Source organism: Phaseolus vulgaris, chromosome 2, assembly GCF_051622355.1.
Source record: "Phaseolus vulgaris cultivar YP4 chromosome 2, ASM5162235v1, whole genome shotgun sequence".
Classification (NCBI taxonomy): Eukaryota; Viridiplantae; Streptophyta; class Magnoliopsida; order Fabales; family Fabaceae; genus Phaseolus; species Phaseolus vulgaris.
This window is the reverse complement of record NC_143499.1, coordinates 49,497,707-49,523,790: the sequence shown is the minus strand read 5'-3', so window position 1 is coordinate 49,523,790 and position 26,084 is coordinate 49,497,707. Positions and strand designations below refer to the sequence as shown.

At 28.9% G+C, this 26,084-nt stretch overlaps 1 protein-coding gene across 2 annotated transcripts; it reads left to right on the top strand.

Moving 5' to 3' along the window:
- Nucleotides 1–8,386: 8,386 nt before the first annotated feature.
- Nucleotides 8,387–17,754, top strand: LOC137809551 (TMV resistance protein N). 2 transcript variants are annotated; one of them, XR_016518948.1, is made up of 6 exons: nucleotides 8,387–9,042; nucleotides 9,474–10,503; nucleotides 10,617–10,937; nucleotides 12,169–14,092; nucleotides 14,533–14,681; nucleotides 17,615–17,754. XR_016518948.1 is itself a non-coding variant. In XM_090299279.1 (5 exons), the coding sequence occupies exons 1-4, from the start codon at nucleotides 8,585–8,587 to the stop codon at nucleotides 14,068–14,070; spliced, it is 3,711 nt and encodes a 1,236-aa protein (XP_090155405.1). In that variant the 5' UTR covers nucleotides 8,387–8,584; the 3' UTR covers nucleotides 14,071–14,092; nucleotides 14,533–14,842. The 2 variants fall into 2 exon arrangements, 1 of the variants encoding a protein (XP_090155405.1); XM_090299279.1 differs by lacking the exon at nucleotides 17,615–17,754 and having other exon boundaries at nucleotides 14,533–14,842.
- The last annotated feature ends 8,330 nt before the right edge of the window (nucleotides 17,755–26,084 follow it).

Sequence of the window (26,084 nt, the reverse complement as noted above, 5' to 3'; positions counted from 1 at the left end):
AATCAATAACTTGCAACCTTGTTCCATTACAAAGACCATTGGTTTGATCAATATTTCTCAAAAGCATAATAGGCACGCCAATTTTCAAATGAAGGCGATGATTTAGTATCTCTGAACATTTTATCTCATTTAAGAACTCAGAAGTGAACCATTCACTTTAAATTCTTGATCTTAATCTAATTGGCAAGGTGTATCCGAACTAAGATAATTTAGTACCTATCTGCAACTGATGCATTAGGCAAAATAGATTACAACCTACATAAATGTGATAGACCAACCAGACAAAACATGAAGTTGCTAGTTTGACATCCAAATCAAAAGAGGAAAAGAAAAATGTACATGAATTTTACACTCCATGTTTTACAAGAATTAATTACAAAATACAATTCAGAAGACTTAATTAGGTTAACCTAGGTGATCTGTGGCAGTGGCAAAGTTCATTAATGGAAAAAACACCCACTGCTTCATGGTCCTAATCACACCCTAAAAGATAAATAGAAACAGAAAAACTGTTTTTTAGGACTTAAGCATTAAGGGGAGAGAAGCTAACCCAAAATACTAGTCCATTAGGTGAGAGAGTCCCAAAGTACTAAATCAAGTAGTTCATCCATTTCAATGTGGAACTCCTACCATTGCTACCTGAGCCTGGACACCCTGAAATCACATTTTTTTTCTAGGAAACACTCCCTTTCGAGCATCCAGAATGCACTCTTTTCTTTCTTAATAATCCAGCTTGTAACAATTTGACACTTCAAGCATTGATATAAAAAGAAAATTACCCAAGATTATGCATAGAAAATGAAAACTTAATATTATTAAAATGGAGGAAAAAGTACAGCTATAAGGTGAATTAGACCAAGGCTTTGTAAAAATGGACTTTGGTTTTAGTTTTACTAGCCAAAGTTACCAATGCCTCCAATTGGTGACCCTAGTCTTCTAATGGTTCATGGTACAATGCATAATACTGATCTCCTTCACCTATATCTATTTACATTAATAATTGATGATGACCAAAAAATGAACCTTCTATTTTACTTCTGGTACACAACAGCAAACTCCTAAATTTCTCAATAACCATCGTGATATGCAAATACCAACAACAGAAAGTTGCAGTGATTTGAGGTAGACAATGCTACGACATAAAGAAATAATTATGAATGTGTAATCCTTATATATATTATGAATAAAAATGTTTCTATATTTCATCAAGATATGTTCCCAACCTGCAGATAAAGAGTAACATTGAAACTAAAAACAGACCCAAAGCAAACATAGGTATAGTTATTGTTAGATATAGTTTGATGTTTCTGTTCAGCATGAGATGGTGTGCTCTGTTGTCCCAGAGTTGCATTCTCTTCAAATTCTTTATATTTGGGTTTCATTAACTTCTTTAGCATATTTGGGTTGCATTTGCAGTGAATATCATATCATTGTATTAGGTTTGTGCATGGAGCTGTAAAAGCAGAAAATTCTGAGCTTGGTTAGTGAAACCTCATATTTCTTATTAATCTTGGTTTATTCATATTGAGGCACCTTGTTTTGTTTCATGTGGGTGATGACTTATAAAAGTGTGATTGTTAATTCTTTATAATTGTTTGAGGGAATATAGGTTTAAAGACTCTATGTTATGAAGAGAGCGTGTTTATTAATTATCATCTTTTCTCACTTCCATTTTCTCTTTCTTTTAGCTCTCTTCTATTCATAGGGTTACATTAGTTTTTAGGAGCTTTTCTAAGTTTCTCTGATTCCTCTAAAAGCATAAAACCATTAATGCATAATATAATTGAAATTTTGAATAAATATATATAATTAATGTATTTTATCGTCAAAATTTAAACTGATCATGTGAGTTCTTTTAAAAATCACTTGATTCTTTTGCGTAATTACACGACTTTGAGTATTCATCATTTTTATTGCTTACATTAAGGATGTTATATTGTACTTGTAGCACATAGGGATTTATATGAGATTTTTTTTTGTCTCAGCGCTATACAAAATATTTAATACAAAAAATCAAGTGAAATATATTATTCTTTGACCAAAAAGTGTTAATTACAATTTCAATCTCAAATAAATGTCTTTATAGTAAAAAAATTATCTAAAAAAATTGTAAATACATTATTAATAATTAATACAATTGGCTGTTTTATGGAAATTTTATTATATATGAACTAACAAAATGCTAATTTTTTATGATTTAAGATGCAGTTTGTGGTAATTAAAAATTGTTGTACTATTTTCAGCTATTAAAACAATTGCCAAACCTACGTGTGTCAAAACTTGTTTTGTTGCTATTGGTGTTTTTTTTATTAGAAAAGAATAATCAGGAGCTAGCAGTTAAAAATAATCATATTCCCATCCTGCAACCAGTTTTACTACTTTTTTATTTAATAATTTAATTTATACTTTAATTAAACAATATGAGTTAATATTTTATTATTATTTAGAGTTGTTAAACGGTTATTATAATGTGAAAAACAATTTTCCTGATTTATACAACTAGGATAAAAAAAATATTCACGTACCTGCATGTAATAAAACCTCACAATATCATAGCCCAAGAAAACAACATGTTAAATCAAAACAATTCAGACAACAAATAATTATAATACAAAAAATCTTAAAAGAAACAAGTAATATTTTAATCTGTAAATGAAAACTATCATTTTAATATCTAAAAACAGAATTTTATAATTGTTTAAACATTAAAAATAAAAGAACAAATACCGCGATAATTGTCCCTAGACTGAATTAATTATCAGTTTCAACAAGAAAACATTTATATGCTATTCGAATAGAATTCCATATTATTTATTATTATTAATTCATCAATGAGTTTAGAGTTTAGATAACCTTTCAAAAAAATGCATATTTTTTTTCTTTCTAAAACCATTTTTATCCATCTAAGTATGAATGACTAAACTACATTTTAATTTTTACATAAAAATAACATTATTAAGAAATATTAATTTGCATATTAATATTTTAAATTGTTGAATATGAAATATAAGTAGGGTTCTTGAACTTTAATTTCCATATTTTAACAAAAACTTTGTGAAATAGGTAGAAAAAAATGTGAGAATGATTTGAGTGTGGAAATGGAATGAGATGAATGAAATCTAAGGTGAGAATAATTAATTGTGCACTGAACCATTTTATTTGTCATTGAGAAATGAAAATTAAATAGAAAAACATTTAAAATATCAACTGTACTTTAGAAAAGAAAAATCACAAAAGGATCCATTAAGTATTCTATATGATAGAAAGTACAAATATTATTGAAGGTTTATTATAAACGCAGAAATGATTTGTTAATATTTTTTCAATCATCCTCTGAATTAATTATTTTGAAATTAAAAAAATTGTTAAGGAATTTTTTTCATATTTTAATTAAAAATATTATTTAATTTTAATTTTAATTTTAAATATTTCTAAAATTTAAATAATAAATATTATTAATATTTTTTATCCAATATCTATGTTTAAGAAAAAAATAATACTCATGAATATAATAAATTAAGATAAGTATCTCTAAGTCAGAATATAATTGTCAAGATTGTTATATGTTTCTTTCTATACGTGATTCTTTAAATTTTAAAATAACATTATTTTTTTTAATTATATATTTTACATAATACACCTAAATATACAATAAAATAAAATAAATTAAAAGAGATATTTTAATATCCTCATCTACCTTATCAAATTTTAAATTACTATATGTCGTAATATTTAGTATATAAATAATAATTACATGATCATACTATTAACTCCTTCAATTTGCTTATAAGTGGTTTTAAATAAACATCAATGTCATTTTCTACCATTTGTTTTCCAGAAATTATCATGTAGAGGATAAAAGATGTTTGCTTCATAACTCCCAAGGAGGGTGATTGTTGGGATGATAACCACTCGTCATATACTATGGTTTTTACTCATGTTTTCATAAGGATTAAAGCCATAAGCAGCTAAGTCTAATCGTACATTTCAATGGTCATTTACAAATTCTGGATGCAATAAAATGATTTGCAAGCCTCAGAATCTCTAGGATGCCTCATCAATCCATCTTGATTATCCTTTGATGCATGCCTTGTCATAGACTCAATCATCTTAGAACTCATAAACAATCTTTGCAATCACAGTTTTAATGGAAAGTAATGCAATTGCTTCTTATCTTTTTTTTTTTTTGCACTTAGACGTTTTGAACCGTTTACATTCTTCTAAGCCTTCATTGTCTTCGCCCCAATATAGCATTCAGTCTTTTGGGCAAGCTGGTATTTTGACATAATTAAGTCCAAGTTTGGTAATCACAGTCTTCGCCTCATAAAACAAGTTAGGAAACTTAGCATGTTCAAATGTGTTCATTAGCAAGTCTAGAATCATGGTCATTGCTTTGTCACTCATTCTACTCATGCATTTGATATGGTACAACTTCAACATGAATGATAACTTCGAATGCTTTGTACAACCTTCATATAAGGGTTCATTATTGTCCCTCATCAATTCATCAAAGTTCATATTCCTTCATCACCCACCATATTAGTTTGCAAACCATCAACTTCAGTATCCTCATCATGTCCCGCAAACTCGAATGCATCATTCAACATGTCTTCCATTGTATTTTGAGATTCAAATAAATCTTCAATGACATGCACACTTGTAGTGACCATAGGCTCAATTACACTTGGTCTTTCACCGTGCAAATACCAAGTTTTGTAGTTCTGAGGGAAAGTTGTAAATGTTAAGTGTTCTTGGATTACATCCCTTGTTTTTCACTTTTTGAAACCACACTTTGCACATGGACACTTAATTACAGGACCATTAGCATGTTGAAATGCAATATCCAAAAACACATTCAACCCATTTGCATACTCAATGGTGTTTCGTGGTTTACAAATCCACGATTTATCTATTGGCATGATTACAACAAAACAGTAAAATAAAACATTATGGCTGGTAAGACTTCACAGATAAAGCCATATAACTCTAATTTTGGAAAACATAGTTTTGGCACTAGAGATATTGGTGGCAATGAACAACAGGCGGTTGCACAGCTACGGTTGAAGGAAGAGAAGATAACCTGGAAGAACTTGCTGCTTGTAAGGAAGAATGTGTCTCACTCAAAAGTTATCTTTATTTTCATGCTCATTTCATTCTATTTTTAGTCTTAGGCCTAAGTTTTGATCATGACCTATCATTGCAATCCCTAGTAAACAAATCATCATCATGAAAGAGGTAATGGCAAAAAAAATGGTTTATTTACATAGTGAACACAGGTTTTGGATGATATTGTATTATTTATACCTTGTGTACATTGAGAAATGTATGTTATGTTGTTTAATATAATTGGTCATCATTTCATAGTCTAATTCCTTGTTATTTGATATTTTGTTCAAGAATGTGACTTGTTTAATTAGGAACAGTAACTATTTATTTTTGTGGAGAATACTATTTTTGTTTAAAATCATATTACCACTTGAAATATATTTGTAAAAGTCTAGTTGGAATAATTTTCCCTCTGAATCATAGAAAAGTAATTATTACATATTTCACATTGAATTATTAAAAATTGTTACAAATATTATTAAGAAAGATTAATTTGCATACTAATATTTTAAATCGTTGAATATTAATATATAAGTAGGGTTCTTGAATTTTAATTTCCATTTTGAATTAAGGTGAGTAATAATTGTGCACTGAAATTTTTATGTGCATTAAGAAAGGAAAATTAAATAGAAAAACATTTAAAATATCAATTGTACTTTAGAAAAGAAAAATCACAAAAGGATCCATATTCTATATGCTAGAAAGTGCAAAAATTATTGAAGGTTTATTATAATCGCAGAAATAATTTGTTAATATTTCTTTAATCATCGTCCGAATTAATTATTTTTAAATTAAAAAAAATTGTTAAAAAACACATCTTGATTAAAAATATTATTTATATTTATTTTAAAGATTTTTAAATTTGAAATAAATAAATGTTATTTATATTTTTTATCCAATATTTATGTTTAAGAAAAAAATAATACTCATGAATATAATAAATTAAAATAAGTACTAAGTCAGTATAATTGTCAAGATTGTTCTGTGTTCCTTTTCAAATGGTATAATTTTAACAAAAGCTTAAATTTCAAAATAACATTATTCTTTTTAACTATACATTTTACGTAATACACCTAAATATACAGTGAAATAAAATAAATTAAAAGAAAAATTATAACATCCTTAACTACCTTATTAAATTTTAATTTACTATGTCATATATTATTATATCATAAATCATTATCCATTCATACATCGATTTTCAAATATATACATCAAAATAAAACATCAAAAGAATTAAAAGAAAAAACTCTCTCATTTTCAATTTTGAGGCCTATAACATACAACATCATATGTTCACATGTAACTCACGATCATAACAAATCTAAAAAAAAACGATACTAACAAGAAATTAGGCTAAGTTACTGATTTTTAAAATTTATATTTGAATCATTCAATCATAATCATATGAATAATCACATTTCATTCATTCTAAATATATTAAACAATTAAGTGTCTTTAAATGACTCGTGTTCTATATTACTCATGTCAAAAATCAAATTAGATCCACACGTACACTTGACTCTACTTCTGAAAAAATCGTACATTGATTTAGACTAAAAGAATTGCACATGTTATAATATCCCGTTGTGAAATTCACACATCTATGCGAATAAGAATATCATAATAGAATCTCCTCATATGACAAGGTTAATTAATATGGCATGTTAGACTACGATTTTTTATATTGTAGACCAAATCATATAAATCTCATTTGACTGCCACCAACTTAATATGTGAATAGAGTCAGATATCTTATTCTAAATGTATTACTAATCAAGACACATCCTAACTATCCTTAACAAAGTATTTCCTTACTTGAAATTACTATGTATCGATAATATTCCACATGATTCAATTTCATCCCACTCATCAATATATCATTCAATCATATAGAAGTTTATATTTTTAAAACCGTTACAAAATATCAACAATAATCACATAATATTTAAAATTTTACATATCAATTGAATATATAATGAGTATTTGTTTTATATTTTTTTTATAAATATTAGATTTACTTATTTTAAACACATGTTGCGTGAATTGGTTAAATTGACATTAGAAAGTTGTAATCACTTACAATTTACAAAATGATAAATTTCAAAAAGATTTAATTCAATTTCATGACCTATAGAAAACAAACCAAAAGATATCTAAGCAAAGATGACAAATGTTGTCAAAATGGCTCGAGCCCATGAAGTTGGGGCTTAAGCCCAGAGAAATCTTCGCTGAACGAATTTGAGGCAAAGAACACCAAAACAATTGTAGCTTAAATTTGCTTACCATAGGGAAAGTTCTTTGAGAAATTTTAAGCCTGAATGTACTCCAAAATCTGCATGTAATTTCGCTTAAATGCAGCAAAAAACATTGAGCGGATTTGAGGTGGAGAGCACCCCAAACTATGCATATTCAAATTATATTGATACGTGGAAATTCTGCTGAGTGAATTTAAGTATGAGAGCATGTATACCTCATATTAAAATCCATTTTTTCAAGTAAAAATCAAGGTTAAATTTCACACTGCATATAACAATCAATTTATATAATTATTGAAGATCTCACATCAACTAGAGATAAAAACATTTCATAGGGGTGCACACCTTCAGTATACACTACAAGAAAATCATGAAATAGAAACCAATTTCTAGAAACCAAAACAATTAGTTGCAATAGTAACTAAATTAGAGACCATTTTAGAAACTAAAAAGAAATTTGGTTTCTAAATTAGTTTCTATTATTTTCTATTATTGTTAAATAGTTTCTAAATTGGTATCTAATTAGCAACCAAGGTTTTAGAGACTAAATTTAGAAACTAAATAATTGGTATCTAAAATCTTAGTTGCTAATTAGTCCATCTTTGTTTATTTCCAAAAGTCCAAAGGAAGGATTCTATTGTCAAACTCAAGAATACTCTAATTAGAAATATAAAAATAAAATAAAAGAGAAAAGATTTTTTTTTATAAAAATGAATATTGTTTTACACCGAAAACTAAACAATTATATTTTTTTATTTATTTATAACTTTTATTTTAAAAATAAAATATTTTATTTTAGTTATACCACTTGTAATCTAAAATATTTTTTATGAGTACTATCTTTATTCATTTAGTCATATTAACCTAGTTTTCTGTTTAGTGGTTATTTTCTAAAATATATTAAACAAATCCGATTCTTTATATGTAAAAGGTATTGAAGAAACAAATTGAGTAAAGATATTGAAGAATCTTTACCAATGCGTAAGAATGGTATAAAGCTAGGCACGTTAATATTCTGCGAATTCTTGACTCTTCCATTGACTCAATGTTCTTTTTCTGATGACTACGTATCTGACAGAACACAGCTGTGAAGCATATTTTGAGAAAATTGAAGGCTTTTCCAAAAGTTGATTTGTGATAGAAATAGAATATATGCAAGTTGCTTACAAACAAAGGGATCTGAGAGTTGCAGAGAAAATTGAAACCCTTCATCATTGGCCATGTCTGCTTCTCTAACCAAGCATGATGTGTTTCTCAGCTTCAGAGGGGAAGACACACGTGACAACTTCATTAGCCACCTTCATCCAGCACTGCAAAGGAAGAACATAGAAGCATATATTGATGAGACACTACCCCGGGGCGAAGAAATTTCATCTGCACTGCTCTCTGCAATAGAAGAATCGAAGATTTATATCGTCGTTTTCTCCCAAAACTATGCATCTTCCACTTGGTGCTTGAATGAACTCACTAAGATACTTGATTGCAAGAAGAGATATGGAAGGGATGTCATACCTGTTTTCTACAAGGTGGATCCATCAACTATTAGGAAGCAGGAAGAAAGATACAAAGAAGCATTCGATGAGCATGAGCAGCGGTTTAAGCACGACAAAGTGCAAGGATGGAAGGATGCTCTCACCGAAGCTGCTGGACTTTCAGGCTGGGATTCAAAAGTCACCAGGTCATTATATTTATTAGATAATCAGGATCTCTTTTCATTTACTAAAATTGTGTTCATCTCACCATAAATCAAGTGTTTCGTTTTTCATTTCTCTTAGTTGGTCATGGATGGATCTGAACCATATCACATGTTATAGCTTAACTTTGTACCTACAAGGCTGCTTCCTAGTATCAGAAGTCACTACCGATTACTGTAGAATTTCTGCGATCTTGATTTGCAATTTCTAAACCAACCACACTAATATACGAAGATAACGTCCTATACTTACCTTCAACTTTTTAATTTATTTATTTTATCCAGAACTCGAAACTACAATCAATATGTGAATCTATTCAATGATGTTCACTCTTCTTGACTCTGAATTTTTCTTTAGTTTTGTTTTAGCTTTTGTGCATGAATACTTATACTTTATTTTCTAAATCATCTGCCAGGTCAGAACACACACTTGTTGAAGGAATTGTGGGAGATATTTTGAGAAAATTGAATCGTTATTCCACCAGTTATGATCAAGGAATCATCGGCATTGAAAAAAATATTGAAGGAATTCAGTCCTTGTTGCATCTTGACTCACCGGATGTTCGGATCATAGGCATTTGTGGCATGGGAGGAATAGGAAAAACTACAATTTGTGATCAAATATATCACAAATTGGAATTGCAGTTTGATTCCAGCAGCCTTGTTTTAGACGTTCAAGAAAAAATACAAAGAGATGGAATAGACAGTATCAGAACAAAATATCTGTCTGAGCTCAAACGGACAAAGGTTCTCCTCATTCTTGATGATGTTACCGATTCAGCTCAACTTCAAAAATTAATAAGAGGGAGTGATAGTTTTGGGCAGGGCAGTAGAATCATTATCACCAGTAGAGACAGACAAGTGCTTAAGAATGCTAGAGCTGATGATATCTACGAAGTTAAGGAGTTGAATTTTAATGATTCTCAGAAGCTTTTTAGTTTACATGCTTTTAAACAAAAATCTTCAGAAGAAATTGGTTACAGGGAACTGTCAAAAAAGGTGTTGACATATGCAGAAGGGATTCCGTTAGCTCTCCAGATTTTGGGGTCATTGCTTTATGGAAGAACAAGAGAAGCATGGGAGAGTCAGTTGCAAAAGTTGGAAAAGGGCCAACATCTTGGTATTTTCAATGTATTAAAATTAAGTTATGATGGGCTCGAGGAGGAGGAGAAGAATATATTTCTTGACATAGCTTGCTTTTATATAGGTCACAATGAGATTGTGGTAGCAGAAACACTTGATGACTGTGGTTTCTCTTCTAAGATTGGAATGGATATTCTCAAAGATAGGGGCTTAATATCTGTCTTTCATGGTAGAATTGTGATGCACGATCTAATACAAGAAATGGGTAAAGAAATTGTTCGTAAAGAGTGTCCTCAGCATCCTGGAAAACGCAGCCGATTGTTTAATGTTGAGGAAATTTGTGAGGTTTTAAGAAAGAACAAGGTATATTCTGTTGTTACTTTGTGAAAAATAGCAAACTACTGAACTGTCATTAAACATCCTGAAATGCAGCATTTCATGCTTTTTTTTTTCTAATTACATTGATTTACTTTCAGGGGTCAGATGCAATAGAGTGTATATCACTATCTACTTCAATAGAGTGTATATCACTATCTACTTTCAAAGTAAAAGAAGTTGTAGTACATGCACAAAGTTTCGAAAAGATGAACAATCTTAGGATGCTTAGGCTCTACACGTGGGGATTGGAATTAAAAGTGTCTTTTGAATCACCTCTTGTGGATATGCCAGACACTCTAAAGATTCTTTATTGGACACATTTCCCTCAAAGATTTTGGCCTCCAAACTTTTGCCCACAAAATCTAGTGACCCTCGAAATGCCATTCTGCCATCTTGAACACCTCTGGGAAGGAGATCAGGTTTTTCAAGCTATCTATGTTCCTTTGTGTTCTAAACTTTCAAAGATAAAAATAAATTATACAAGCATGTTTTCTGTATTATACATATACAAGTTTTCATTTGCAATTCCTTTGTGCCTTCTCCACATTATTCGATTTGAAATTTCTTTTATTTGAGTCATACTCAGCATGTTTCTAATTAAAGATAATTATAAATTTAATAGTTTGCATATTTTTTTAGGCATATCATCTAATGGCCCGTGAATGTATTATATCTACTTTGGAAGATCTTATATAGTTTTTTAATATGAAAATGAGTTATGTAAATAAAATGGAATTTTATATAATTTAGTTAATTTAATTATAATTTTCATCATTTCTGAAAAATAAAAATTATATTTAATTTAATTACCCTGTCTTCATATTTTATCTTTAATAATATTTTAAAACCAAAAAAAAAATTACATTGACAGAAGCCATATAAAAAATATTAAAGAAACAACGAAAACTTATAAGATAGAGGAAAGAAACTCCCAACGTGAAGAATTTTATGTTTAAACATTCTACTTATGAAACTTATGTGGTAAATCTTTACAATATTTAATTCCATATAATGAAAATTTGTAGGTTTAATTAAGTTTTAAGTATCTTATAAATTTGGTTATTTTCAAATTGAGGGTTTTATTAATTTTTTTATTCCATCGAGTATTCAAAAAAATTTATATTATTTAATTGAGTTCATGTTGTTTATTTTATATTATTTAATTAAAAATGTCTTAGATACTTTTTTTATCATAACATAAACTTGAATATAATATACAATAAATTAAAAATTATGTATTTAATAAAATAAATTATGGAAAGATGGACTTTTTAACTAAGGTTTAATTTTAAATCTGAGACAACACCATTTATTTTGTGAGTTGATACATGTATAATATAAAGTATTTTGACATTGTGATCGATTATAAATTACTATCATAAGTTTTTGAATACATACTAAGTTTAGGTTCAAATGATTAGGATGTAATTTTAGGTAGGGAACAAAAAGACGTTAAATTTTGTGATTTTTTATAATAACTATAAAATTTATAGGCAGAGTTTTGTTAGTCCACAGTGTGGTTTTTTTAACAGTGGTTTTTAAGTAATGTAAAATATAAACTCAATAGATAGTAGCTAATAGTTTAAATAGGAAGAAAAATAGATAAAGTAGTTTTTATTTGTTACCTCATTCATTTACTATTTCTGGCAGATTTTACCCAACTTGAAAAGGCTCGACCTGAGTGTTTCTCGGAAACTTACTAGAATACCAGACCTTTCTGGGTCACCAAATATTGAAGAAATAAAGCTGAGTGCTTGTTCAAAGTTGATTGAAGTTCACTCTTCGATATTCCTCAGCAAGCTCAGTTATTTATGTTTAGATTTTTGTTTTGATCTCGAAAGTGTAAATATTCCGAGCAACATTTTATCCACATCACCAGGACGGATTAGTCTTTTCCATTGTGGGAAGCTTAATATGTTTTCATTGAGTGAACATCAAGATAAATTTCTCCCTCGTGTCATACTGGAGCGTCAGGAACCGGATATGATGAAAGAGATAAATGCTAATAATGCTACAGACTCAGAAGACTCAGAAGACTCAGAAGACTACGAAGGTGTGCCCTTACAATTTAGTGGCAAGAAGCTCTCTCACATAGATCTCTCTCACTGTTCTTCTCTTACAATCTTTCCAATTGACCTTTCTGATATGAAATTCATAAATCAACTTTCTCTCCGTGGTTGCTCAAAATTGGAAAATTTACCCGAGATTCAGGACACGTTGGAAGATCTAGCGGTGCTCATCTTAGACGCCACAGCCATACAGGCACTACCTTCATCCTTGTGCCGTTTGATAGGGCTTGAAGAACTGAGTTTGCGCAGTTGCTTCAATCTTCAGATTATTCCATCTTCCATTGGAAGCCTCACCAGACTATGCAAGTTACACCTCACCCGCTGTAATTCACTTCAGACTTTTCCAAGCAGCATTTTCAATTTGAAATTGAGCAAGCTTGATTTGTGTGGTTGCTCAAGCCTGAGTACCTTCCCAGATATCACGGAGCGGGCTCCTACTTTTGCTCGCATTGACTTATCATATACGGCTGTTAAAGTACTGCCTTCCTCATTTGCCAATTTCGTTAATCTTCGATCCCTGGAGCTCCGCAAATGCACTGATCTCGAGTCACTTCCAAACTCCATTGTTAGTCTGAAGCTACTCTCTAAACTTGATTGTTCGGGGTGTGCCAAATTAACAAAAATCCCAAGACACATCGGTCGCTTGACGTCATTAGTGAAACTGTCACTGCGTGATAGCGGAATCGTGAACCTTCCTGAGAGCATTGCTCATCTTTCAAGCTTGAAATCGCTTGATTTAAGCGACTGCAAAAAGCTTGAATGCATCCCACAGATTCCACCATTTCTAAAACAACTCGTGGCATTGGATTGCCCATCCATTAGAAGAGTGATGCCAAATTCTCTTGTTCAAAACTTGTCAAATTCCAAAGAGGGTGTCTTCAAATTTCGTTTCACCAATGCTCAACAACTGGATTCAGGTGGTCGTGCTAACATTGAGGAGGATGCAAGGCTTAGGATGACCGACGATAGATATAGGTCTGTGTTCTTCTGTTTTCCAGGGAGTACAGTTCCTGGTTGGTTCCATTTTCGTGGGAAGGGACATTCAGTGACTATAAATGAAGATTTAAGTTTCTGCAGCGATGATAGGCTCACTGGTTTCGCTTTGTGTGTGGTTTTTGGAGTGTTAGATACGAATTCTGTTAAAGGTAGATATGGTTCTTTTGGTTACAGCCTAAAATTTGAATCTGATGATGATGGCACACATATCATTCCAAATAATGATAGGTTAAACAGACATTTCAAATGGAATGGTGAATACAGTTTTGTTGATAAAGATCACACATTCGTCTGGAAATTTAACTTAGAATCCCTAAGCCCTAGGCTGTGTGATGCTCGCAGCTTCACTTTTGAGATCAGTCCTCTTTATGACTTTGGGTGGTCAGTTGTGACAATAAAAGAATGCGGCATATGCCCTCTTTATTCCAAAAAGAAAGATGATAAATATGGTGGTGCTGTTCACATTGAAGAATCCAGTGGAAGCTAACCTGTAAAATAGTCTTTCATTGGTGAGGATCTAAACTGGCTTCTCGTTAATACTTCTAAATTACAAGGTTCAACACGTTGAATTTTTATTAAGAATTTCTCGTTTTTAATGTATTTTGTTTTATTTACATTCTCAATGGCATTTTAGGAGTGGGTTCGCTCAATTGTTGATTAAGATTTCTGAATTATTGTTAGATGTAGTTTGATGTTTGTGTTCAGCATGAGATGGGTTGCTCTGTTGTCCCAGAGTTGCATCTTCTTGAAACTCTTCATATATAGTTTCATTAACTTCTTTAGCATATTTGGGTTGCATTTGTAGTGAAGGCATTATGATTGGTAAATGGTGATTGGTAATTCCTCTTCATACTTTTCTCCATCCTATGGAATCTCATATTCCCAGTTTTACAACAAGGTACCTGTTTATGCTAATTAATGCTGATTGAATATCATATCATTGTATTAGGTTTGTGCATGGAGCTGTAAAATCCTGAGGAGCTGTAAAATCAGAAACATTTGAAGGAACAGAAATTGAATATAAAACTTGAAAACCAAGTTGAAAGACTTCTCACAAGTTGAACACCAGCTAAATTGTCACAAGATTCCCTCACATAGGTTCTCATATTTTTACCCTCACTCCTCTTCTCATTTACATTATTATAGAATTTGTAAACCTTTATTCAAAAAACAATTATTGTTTTTTGAAAATAATATTACAAATATGAATAAACTATTTAAACAGAAATGAAATATTAATAGAATTTATTTATGGATAAAATATATTTGGAGTTATATAAAAAAATTCAAATTTAGTTTTTGTAATCTATTTTTTTTTCTTATTTTTGCTTGTTTAAATTAGAAATGTTTCTGTCTAAAGGTAATTATAATTAATATTTAAGGGAAATTTTTTTGAGAGAATCATAACTAAATTTAGAAAGTTGTAGAGAGATTAAAATTATAATTTACTAGTCTTTTAAATAATTGGTAATTAATTAATTATATGTAGAGTGAAGATCTAAATTGTAATTAAATAATTTTGACAGCACCATGTCAATTAGGAACAGTAACTTTTTTTTGTGGCGAATCCTATTTTTTTTAAAATCATATTACCACTTGAAATATATTTGTAAAAGTCTAGTTGGAATAATTTTCCCTCTGAATCATAGAAAAGTAATTATTACATATTTCACATTGATACTACAAGTCAAGATCGACACAAGATAATTACCAAAAATTATTTTGTATATTTGAGAATAAAGTTAAAATCAGCCTGAATACAAAAACACAAGTGAAATGCATTTAAAAGAAAAGCGAGAACATTAAAAAAAGTTCAATAGAGTTTAAAATTAAAGTATCGTTTATTACAATTTATAAGTTTAATTGTACATTTATAAGTTTAATCATCCATTTGACCCATATAGTTAAAAGATTTTTTATTTCAGTTTTTATACCAAAAGACATCTCCTTTAAGTCTTATACTAAAGGGATATGTTTTCAATATAAAACTGAAAAAATTTATAATATAAAAGTTTAATTAGTATGGATGTTTGGTAATCTCCTCTATTAAATTTATAATTTCAAAGACTAAATTTTATAATTACAATCATAAAAGCAGGCCAGAACATATTCCAAAGAGTAGAATATAATTGCTTCTAAATTAGATAAAATTTGCTATAGTATTAGATTTCTACATATGAACAATATAAATACCAAATCTAAGTACCAATTTTGTATAAGATATTTTCTAGAGAACAAAAATGATATAACCATTAAACTGCTAGTAACAAAGAACTTGAATTCTTATCATAAATATCTCAGAACTTCTAAATTCTCCTGAGTCCTTTTGCAATCTCAAAGGAAATTTTCTTCCCTAAAGCATCAAGAACGGGACACGTAGGTGAGCTTAGAAGCCTACAAACACAATCTATTGTTAATGTTATGCATGAACAGAAAAAATAAAATAACACTGCCAAACCTCCTTGAGAAAAAATAAAGTACCTATCTGCAACTGATGCATTAGGCAAAATAGATTACAACCTACATAAATGTGATAGACCAACCAGACAAAACATGGCTTAACGCCCAGATGAGAACAAAGTCAAGTTGCTAGTTTGACATCCAAATCAAAAGAGGAAAAGAAAAATGTACATGAATTTTACACTTCATGTTTTACAAGAATTAATTACAAAATACACTTCAGAAGACTTAATTAGGTTAACCAAGGTGATCTGTGGCAGTGGCAAAGTTCATTAATGGAAAAAACACCCACTGCTTCATGGTCCTAATTGTAAGGATCTAGAAAATAACCTTAGAGTAGAAGTCATATATTTTAAATGATACCTGAATATTTTATTATTAAAATGAAAAAGGACATATAAATAGAAAAATCAGCTATTCAGTTTCATTTAAGAAAAACCACCATCTCTCTAAAAGTTTCCTTTTTCTTTCTCTCCTTTCACTTAAAGATTCTGATCTCTTCTCATCAGTTTGACGATTAGGTTTTTAGTAGATTTGGAGCTCTTAGTGAGCATCAGGTAAAGTTAAGCTAGTCTTATTATTTTCAATGAAACCCTAGGTTAGAAGATTCTAGATTTGGAGGTGACGTGGCCACCAATTTCAGTTGTTTTTGCTTGCAGGATTGTCTCTTTTGAAGAGTAAAGTAATATATTGACTGAAATGGTTGATTTTGAATCTTTTATATTGATTTTAAGGTGAATAATTTGTTGAAACTGTTTGTGATTGAAAATTGTAAGTGTTTGAAGGATAATATAAATGAGTTGAACGGTTCTTTTTGAATATTTTGTTGAATTACTTTGATGAGAAGTGGTTGTGTGATTTCAGATGATGATTGACTTAAAGAGCATATATTTTGAATATTTCTTGATGATTCAGTTTATGAACTAAAATTGTCTGTGACAATTTTTAAAGTAAATTATGAGTTGATTATTTTGAGAGCTATGTTGATTGTAATCTGAATTCTGCTGTTTTTGAGATGAGTGATCAAACTTTAATTTTCATGTTGTGACTTCCTCATCCTTTTTATTAAATACTGTTGGATATAGTTGTAGTTGGAAGATAATTTTATTTCATTCTCCTTTTATTGTCTCTCTTTTTGGATAGTAAAACTTGATGTTATTCAGGTGGTGAGAGTCGAAGGAGATTCATATGAATGGGTAAGTTGTTTAAAAGATAACTAACTTGACATGTCATACTAGGAGAGATATGATATTGAGATTCTTTATGCGCATAACTGTGTGGATTTCACAGTGAGATAGTATGACAGGTGCATATCTCTGAGTCTAAGTAACGCACGAGTCTTCCGGAAGTAGAGTCAAGAGTCTATGTGAGTAGAAGTCCGACATATGAAATATGAATTTTATGAATGTAATAGACACTTGATGGTTTGAGAAATCGTATGAAAATTGATGAATTATGCTTATTAATTTAAAATTTGAATTATATCAAAACTTTTTATATAGATAGCTTAACCTGTTATTTGTTTGTGTTTGTTTCTTTATCTGTGATGATCGTGTTTTACACGGGAGCAGATGAGATTGCAGGTAATAGAGCTCCTTAATGAGCAACTGGAGAATGAGATAGTTTTATTTGAATGCTTTGTTTTGTTGTTAAAACTTTTGATGTATATATTAAATCCCTATGAAGAGAGATATTTCTTTTGAGATACACATATGAGAAAGTAGTAAATATATTATTCGTAATTAGATATTACTAGTTTTACTTTTATTTCATTATATATATATAGGTAAAATTTAGGATGTTACACTAATCACACCCTAAAAGATAAATAGAAACAGAAAAACTGTTTTTTAGGACTTAAGCATTAAGGGGAGAGAACCTAACCCAAAATACTAGTCCATTAGGTGAGAGAGTCCCAAAGTACTAAATCAAGTAGTTCATCCATTTCAATGTGGAACTCCTACCATTGCTACCTGAGCCTGGACACCCTGAAATCACATTTTTTTTCTAGGAAACACTCCCTTTCGAGCATCCAGAATGCACTCTTTTCTTTCTTAAATGATAATGTCTCAATCGTCTGAGCAATCTTATCTATAGAAGGGTGAGAATTTTAGTTTAAAAATTATAACTATGAAATCTTTTAACCTATAAAGGCATATGGGTGCTGACAAATGGGAAAAAGTATCTTGGACAAGGATGAGATATAGAGAGAGAAGAAATATGCCAAAATATTCAACTATTCATTTTCTTTTTCAAAACAAGGATATTGAGGCTGATCAAGGATGAAAACTTTAATTAAAGCTCCATAGCTAAGAATAATCCAGCTTGTAACAATTTGACACTTCAAGCATTGATATAAAAAGAAAATTACCCAAGATTATGCATAGAAAATGAAAACTTAATATTATTAAAATGGAGGAAAAAGTACAGCTATAAGGTGAATTAGATTTCCACAAGATCAGACAAAACAGATACATAGAAACAGATACATATGAAAGTATAAATAAATATAAAATGCAACTTTGGCCCCGAGATACAACCAATTTATGATGAATGGAGTTAAAATTTATAAAGAAGACATGATCACACCCCACAATTTTTAAAGCACACTAGTTAAGTGACTTAAAAGTGTAAAATCCAGCATCAAGACCAAGGCTTTGTAAAAATGGACTTTGGTTTTAGTTTTACTAGCCAAAGTTACCAATGCCTCCAATTGGTGACCCTAGTCTTCTAATGGTCCATGGTACAATGCATAATACTGATCTCCTTCACCTATATCTATTTACATTAATAATTGATGATGACCAAAAAATGAACCTTCTATTTTACTTCTGGTACACAACAGCAAACTCCTAAATTTCTCAATAACCATCGTGATATGCAAATACCAAATTGCAGAAAGTTGCAGTGATTTGAGGTAGACAATGCTACGACAGAAAGAAATAATTATGAATGTGTAATCCTTATATATATTATGAATAAAAATGTTTCTATATTTCATCAAGATGTGTTTCCAACCTGCAGATAAAGAGTAACATTGAAACTAAAAACAAAGTATTGCATTATTTTACATCTACATCAAAAATAATTTATACACACCTCAAACCTAGGTATATTTCTTCTAGTTCCTCCTTCAAATGCAAGCACCGGTAAAAATGCTATAGCTGGTCCTTTTATGTCCACAAGAAAGTTCTGCACAGAAATAAATCGAGATTTTATCATAGGAAAAAACCCAGATCTAGATGAAAACAAATTTTAATTATTTTCAAGCAACTCAAAAAAAGTACAACAGTTGACACATAACCAAGCAATCCATTCATTTTGTGTTACACTGGTGAATTCCTTTTTAACCATTCAAATGACATTTACATGTTATTAGTTAAGATGAAGCAACCTTTGATTATCAACACGACTTTCATGTATCTATCTATATATATAACAATTGAGGGAGCACAAATAGGTCTATTTTGACACGTGTCGCAACCTCAATTTTTTGGAAAAAAAAAATTGAAAAAGAAATTTACCCAAAGAGGAAAATTGACCAAAGCTTCACCAATTATCACATGACACCTGGACCAACCAAAGCTTGCCACGTACCAATTCTTAAAACTCACTTTTTTCTCTCTCTCTCTCTCTCATTCTGATTTCCCATTCTCTCTGAAACCCTAATCTCTCTCAAAGTCATTCTCTCATTCCTTCTCTCCTTTTTTCTCTTTACTGATATTCACCAATTGGGCAACTGCCTACATGCCTTATTGAAAGGCATCTTTAATCTGCACCAACGTATTTCCCTTTTTCGTGATGGCTGAACCCTTCTCTTCTTAGCTTTCTCTCCTCAACTTTCACCGATTTGGCCACTGCACACACTCTGGTCATTGCCTTACCAACAACTCAGATATCTTCTTTTAGGGTTGTTTCTTATGGCGCGATTTTTGAATTTGAAAATCACTTTTTGAGGTTATATAAGTTCTCATAAACTGGAAAACCTTCATTTCTTATTTTGTCTTCCATTCTTCTGAATAAAAGGTTAGTCTTTTATCATTCCTTTTCATTTTTGCAGTTATTTTGATGTTCTTGGTTTTCTGTTTGTTATATTCTTCTTTGTTCTTCGTGTTTCTCAAGAAAGGTCTCAACCTTTGGGTTCTCTTATGTTGGGTTCTCTTATCAAAGTTGCTTGCTTTTGATGTTTATTCTCTTCATCTTTTTTGCATTTCCTTTGCTCCACTGGTATTAATATTGTTACTTTTCTGTTTGTTTCGTTTTCCAATATTCTATATCATTTTTGCAGAAGATTTTGCATCAGAATCACAAAGCACCTATAGAAGGTAATGCAAGCAAAAACCGAGGGATTTTCCAGTATTCTCATCGTGTCCAGTTTTGTTTGCATTTATAGGGTTTCAATTGACAATGTTTTGGAGTTTTTTTGCAACTGTTTTTGCTGAAGATTTTACATCAGAATTACATAGCAAAATCTGAGCAAATTTGAATTGAATTTTGATAAAGTTTGGAGCTTTATTTTTAGTATTTTAAGGTGATAGATGTTCTTCATCATGGAATATTGTTCTCTCTTCTTAGACTACTCTTTCTCTTCATCTACTTTCTGAAGTATAAAGTATAATAACTGAAAACTTATTTTTATTTGTCCTAACTTATTTTTATTTATCCTGTGCAGGCACGATTTGAAGTATTGTATCATCTTAATTTGTAGCATGGATTGTAATTTGTGTTGATAATAATATCATAATTGTTGTGAGTGCATAAAAGTTGTTGTATTAGTATCATGAAGAGTTGTAGGCAATTATTAGCAAATGTTGTAATTTTAATCTCACCTCTTCTATATTGATGTTATGAAAATCTATAAAAATTGAAAGATTTATCATAGATCTTTCTTAATGGAATTGTTTTTTATTCTCATTAAAATAGACTACTATAAAATTGAGAACTAATATACGGATAAATACAAAATATTAAATTATTTTATTTCCTACTTAAATAAAAATTTAAAATAAATAAAAGTTATGAGTATTTAAAATCCTAAATAAATATATGTCCCAAAAAATTTAATGTCATTCTTAAATAAGAATCCAAATTAACTAAATTTATATGTTTTTCAAAAGTTATAAATAAATTATTTATTTTTCCGGCGATGTGCTTCTTGCGGCGATGCCAGACCACCTGATCTTCCGTTATCTAACACGGCGATGACACCAACCTGGCGTCAACCTTTTTTACTAATTTAAAAAAGGTATTTATAACTTTTTATTAATGACAATTGAATTCTTAAAAACTTTGTCTTTCTTTTTAAGATTTTCAAAATCCTAAATAAATACAAATTCTTATGATTTTTAAACCAAAATTTGATTCAAAATTCTAAATATATCCATATCCTAAAATATTTAACGTCATTCTTGAATAAAAATCTAAAATTAATAAAATTTCTAAGTTTTTTCAAAATCATAAATAAATACAAATCCTAAATATTTTTATTTCCTACTTAAATAAAAATCTAAAAAAAATATATCCATTTTTACTCCCACAAACGGCGACTATGTATACTGCAGAACGCCACTTCCACAAACTGCAACCATGTACACTGCAGAACGCCACTTTTACCATGTTTACCTTCTTCATTTTCTTCGTAAAAAATTTTGGTAACTAATTCATAGTATTTTTTTAAAACCATAAACTAAATCACAAAAAAAAATAATGACAAATTTATTGGCTTTGATTTTCATTTCACATGATTTTATGAACAAAATATAAATTATAATGTTGAAAAATTAATGAATAAAATGATATAATATTGATAATTAAATGGAAACTTAACATGAGCTATACAATAAATTACTAATTTAAAAAAGGTATTTATATATTTTTATTAATGGCAATTGAATTCTTAAAAACTTTGTCTTTCTTTCTAAGATTTTCAAAATCCTAAATAAATAAAAATTCTTATGATTTTTAAACCAAAATTTGATTCAAAATTCTAAATATATCGATATCCTAAAATATTTAATGTCATTCTTGAATAAATATCTAAAATTAATAAAATTTCTAAGTTTTTCAAAATCATAAATAAATACAAATCCTAAATATTTTTATTTCCTACTTAAATAAAAATCTAACAAAAATATATCCATTTTTACTTCCACAAACGGCGACTATGTACACTGCAGAACGCCACTTCCACAAACGGCGACCATGTACACTGCAGAACGCCACTCTTACAAACGGCGACAATGTACATTGCAGAACGCCACTTCCACAAACGGCGATTATGTACACTGCAGAACGCCACTTTTACAATGTTTACCTTCTTTATTTTTTCGTAAAAATTTTTGGTAACTAATTCATAGTATTTTTTTAAAACCATAAATTAAGTCACAAAAAAAAATAATGACAAATTTATTGGCTTTGATTTTCATTTCACATGATTTTAGGAACAAAATATAAATTATAATGTTGAAAAATTAATGAATAAAATGATATAATATTGATAATTAAATGGAAACTTAACATGAGCTATACAATAAATTACTAATTTAAAAAAGGTATTTATATATTTTTCTTAATGGCAATTGAATTCTTAAAAACTTTGTCTCTCTTTACAAGATTTTCAAAATCCTAAATAAATAAAAATTCTTATGATTTTTAAACCAAAATTTGATTCAAAATTCTAAATATATCGATATCCTAAAATATTTAATGTCATTCTTGAATAAAAATATAAAATTAATAAAATTTCTAAGTGTTTCAAAATCATAAATAAATACAAATCCTAAATATTTTTATTTCCTACTTAAATAAAAATCTAAAAAAAATATATCCATTTTTACTTCCACAAACGGGGACTATGTACGCTGCAGAACGCCACTTGCACAAACGGCAACCATGTACACTGCAGAACGCCACTCTTACAAACGGCAACAATGTACATTGCAGAACGCCACTTCCACAAACGGCGATTATGTACACTGCAGAACGCCACTTTTACAATGTTTACCTTCTTTATTTTTTCGTAAAAATTTTTGGTAACTAATTCATAGTATTTTTTTTAAACCATAAATTAAGTCACAAAAAAAAAATAATGACAAATTTATTGGCTTTGATTTTCATTTCACATGATTTTATGAACAAAATATAAATTATAATATTGAAAAATTAATGAATAAAATGATATAATATTGATAATTAAATGGAAACTTAACATGAGTTATACAATAAATTACTAATTTAAAAAAGGTATTTATATATTTTTATTAATGGCAATTGAATTCTTAAAAACTTTGTCTTTCTTTCTATGATTTTCAAAATCCTAAATAAATAAAAATTCTTATGATTTTTAAACCAAAATTTGATTCAAAATTCTAAATATATCGATATCCTAAAATATTTAATGTCATTCTTGAATAAAAATATAAAATTAATAAAATTTCTAAGTTTTTCAAAATCATAAATAAATACAAATCCTAAATATTTTTATTTTCTACTTAAATAAAAATCTAAAAAAAATATATCCATTTTTACTTCCACAAACGGGGACTATGTACACTGCAGAACGCCACTTGCACAAACGGCGACCATGTACACTGCAGAACGCCACTTCCACAAACGGCGACCATGTACACTGCAGAATGCCACTCTTACAAATGCCGACCATGTACAGTGCAGAACGCCACTTCCACAAACGGCGACTATGTACACTGCACAACGCCACTTTTACAATGTTTACCGTCTTTATTTTCTTTGTAAAAAATTTTGGTAACTAATTCATAGTATTTTTTTTAAACCATAAATTAAATAACAAAAAAAAAATAATGACAAATTTATTGGCTTTGATTTTCATTTCACATGATTTTATGAACAAAATATAAATTATAATATTGAAAAATTAATGAATAAAATGATATAATATTGATAATTAAATGGAAACTTAACATGAGCTATACAATAAATTACTAATTTAAAAAAGTTATTTATATATATTTTTATTAATGACAATTGAATTCTTAAAAACTTTGTCTTTCTTTCTAAGATTTTCAAAATCCTAAATAAATAAAAATTCTTATGATTTTTAAACCAAAATTTGATTCAAAATTCTAAATATATCCATATCCTAAAATATTTAATGTCATTCTTGAATAAAAATATAAAATTAATAAAATTTCTAAGTTTTTCAAAATCATTAATAAATACATATCCTAAATATTTTTATTTCCTACTTAAATAAAAATCTAAAAAAAATATATCGATTTTTACTTCCACAAACGGCGACTATGTACACTGCAGAACGCCGCTTGCACAAACGGCGACCATGTACACTGCAGAACGCCACTTCCACAAACGACGACCATGTACACTACAGAACGCCACTTCCACAAATGGCGACCATGTACATTGCACAACGTCACTTCCACAAACGGCGACTATGTACACTACAGAACGCCACTTCCACAAATGACGACTATGTACACTTCAGAACGCATTTTTTAAACCATAAATTAAATCACAAAAAAAAATAATGACAAATTTATTGGCTTTGATTTTAATTTAACATGATTTTATGAACAAAATATAAATTATAATATTGAAAAATTAATTAATAAAATGATATAATATTGATAATTAAATGGAAACTTAACATGAGCTATACAATAAACGTAACAGGGAGAAATGTAACAAGGACATTGTTAATAACAGTTCATTTGTAAGTTATGCTTTCCTCTACCATGTCTGTAATATGAAATATTTCTTCACTACTAATTTGTTTAAATGCTCATTTTTTGGACAAGGAATTGTATGATCAAGATGGAAAAAAATTGTATAAAGGTTCTGCCACAGGAATGTTGTAGAGGTGAACTAGAATGTTGGAAGACTAAGGTTTTGGACTGAAGAGTGTTGAAATTTAATAATTTGACAGAGTGCCTCATGTATTTGATGTATAATGTGAATGCATTAGATTTCAACATGTATAATGCATTGACATTTCATTATTAATGTGAAGGAATCAATACAGTGCCTTACACCAGTCCACATTTTGATACTGTTCTTTTCATTTTATAGTTTTCTTTTACTGTTTTCTTTATGGTATTTTTACTTCTAATGATTTGTAATATGCACCCTCATAAATAAATAACTTTTTTAGTGGTTAAATATCCATTCACCTTTATGCAGTATCTAAATAAAATAAACAAAATCTAATTAAAGAGTATGGTGCATATGTGAACATATATGTGCATATTATTATTATAACATTTTTCTTCCAATGATATAGTAATAATAGTAAAAAAGTATAAAAAATTATTAATATAGTAATAATACTTTATAAATAATTATACATGTATTTGTTAATATATATATATATATGTTTTTTTTATATATTTATATTTATGTGTATATAAATATTTATTCAATAATTCAATAATTATCTACATATAAATCTTTATATACATATATATATATATATATATTAATATATTATATATTATATATATATTATATATATTATATATTATAAATTAATACTAATCAATGTATTAATATATTATATTATGAGTTTATTTTATATATAACTTATACTTATATATATTATTATATTAAAATTTAAAAATGCCAAATATATGAAATATAATTATAATATTAATTAATTTTTAAATGCATTGAGGGAGCTCAACGTCTCACATTTTACATATTAATATGCTATTTATTATATATCCATAATCCTATTTCAATATTTGTGCGGTAAGTCTTTTCATATTCTTCTGTTCATTTCTTCCTTTCATTTACTAGGAAGACATTGATGGCAACTACTGACAATTATAATATTAATTAATATTTTAATATATTAATATTTACAAATCTAAAAATATGAAATGAAATGAAATATTATATTAATATTAATTAATTTCGAAATGTTTAGAATGAAACGTCAGAATGGATGGTGGCAAATTGAAAAACTCAAAAGTCTCACATATTGGATATTAATATGTTATTTATAGGTGTGGTTTCTGAGATTATTGTATACACATAATCCTCTTTCAT

Coding starts and splice junctions, on each gene's coding strand:
- LOC137809551 (XM_090299279.1), top strand. CDS start 8,585: ATGTCTGCTTCTCTAACCAAGCATGATGTGTTTCTCAGCTTCAGAGGG. Junction 9,043..9,473: donor TGGGATTCAAAAGTCACCAG/GTCATTATATTT, acceptor ATCATCTGCCAG/GTCAGAACACACACTTGTTG. Junction 10,938..12,168: donor ACCTCTGGGAAGGAGATCAG/GTTTTTCAAGCT, acceptor TATTTCTGGCAG/ATTTTACCCAACTTGAAAAG.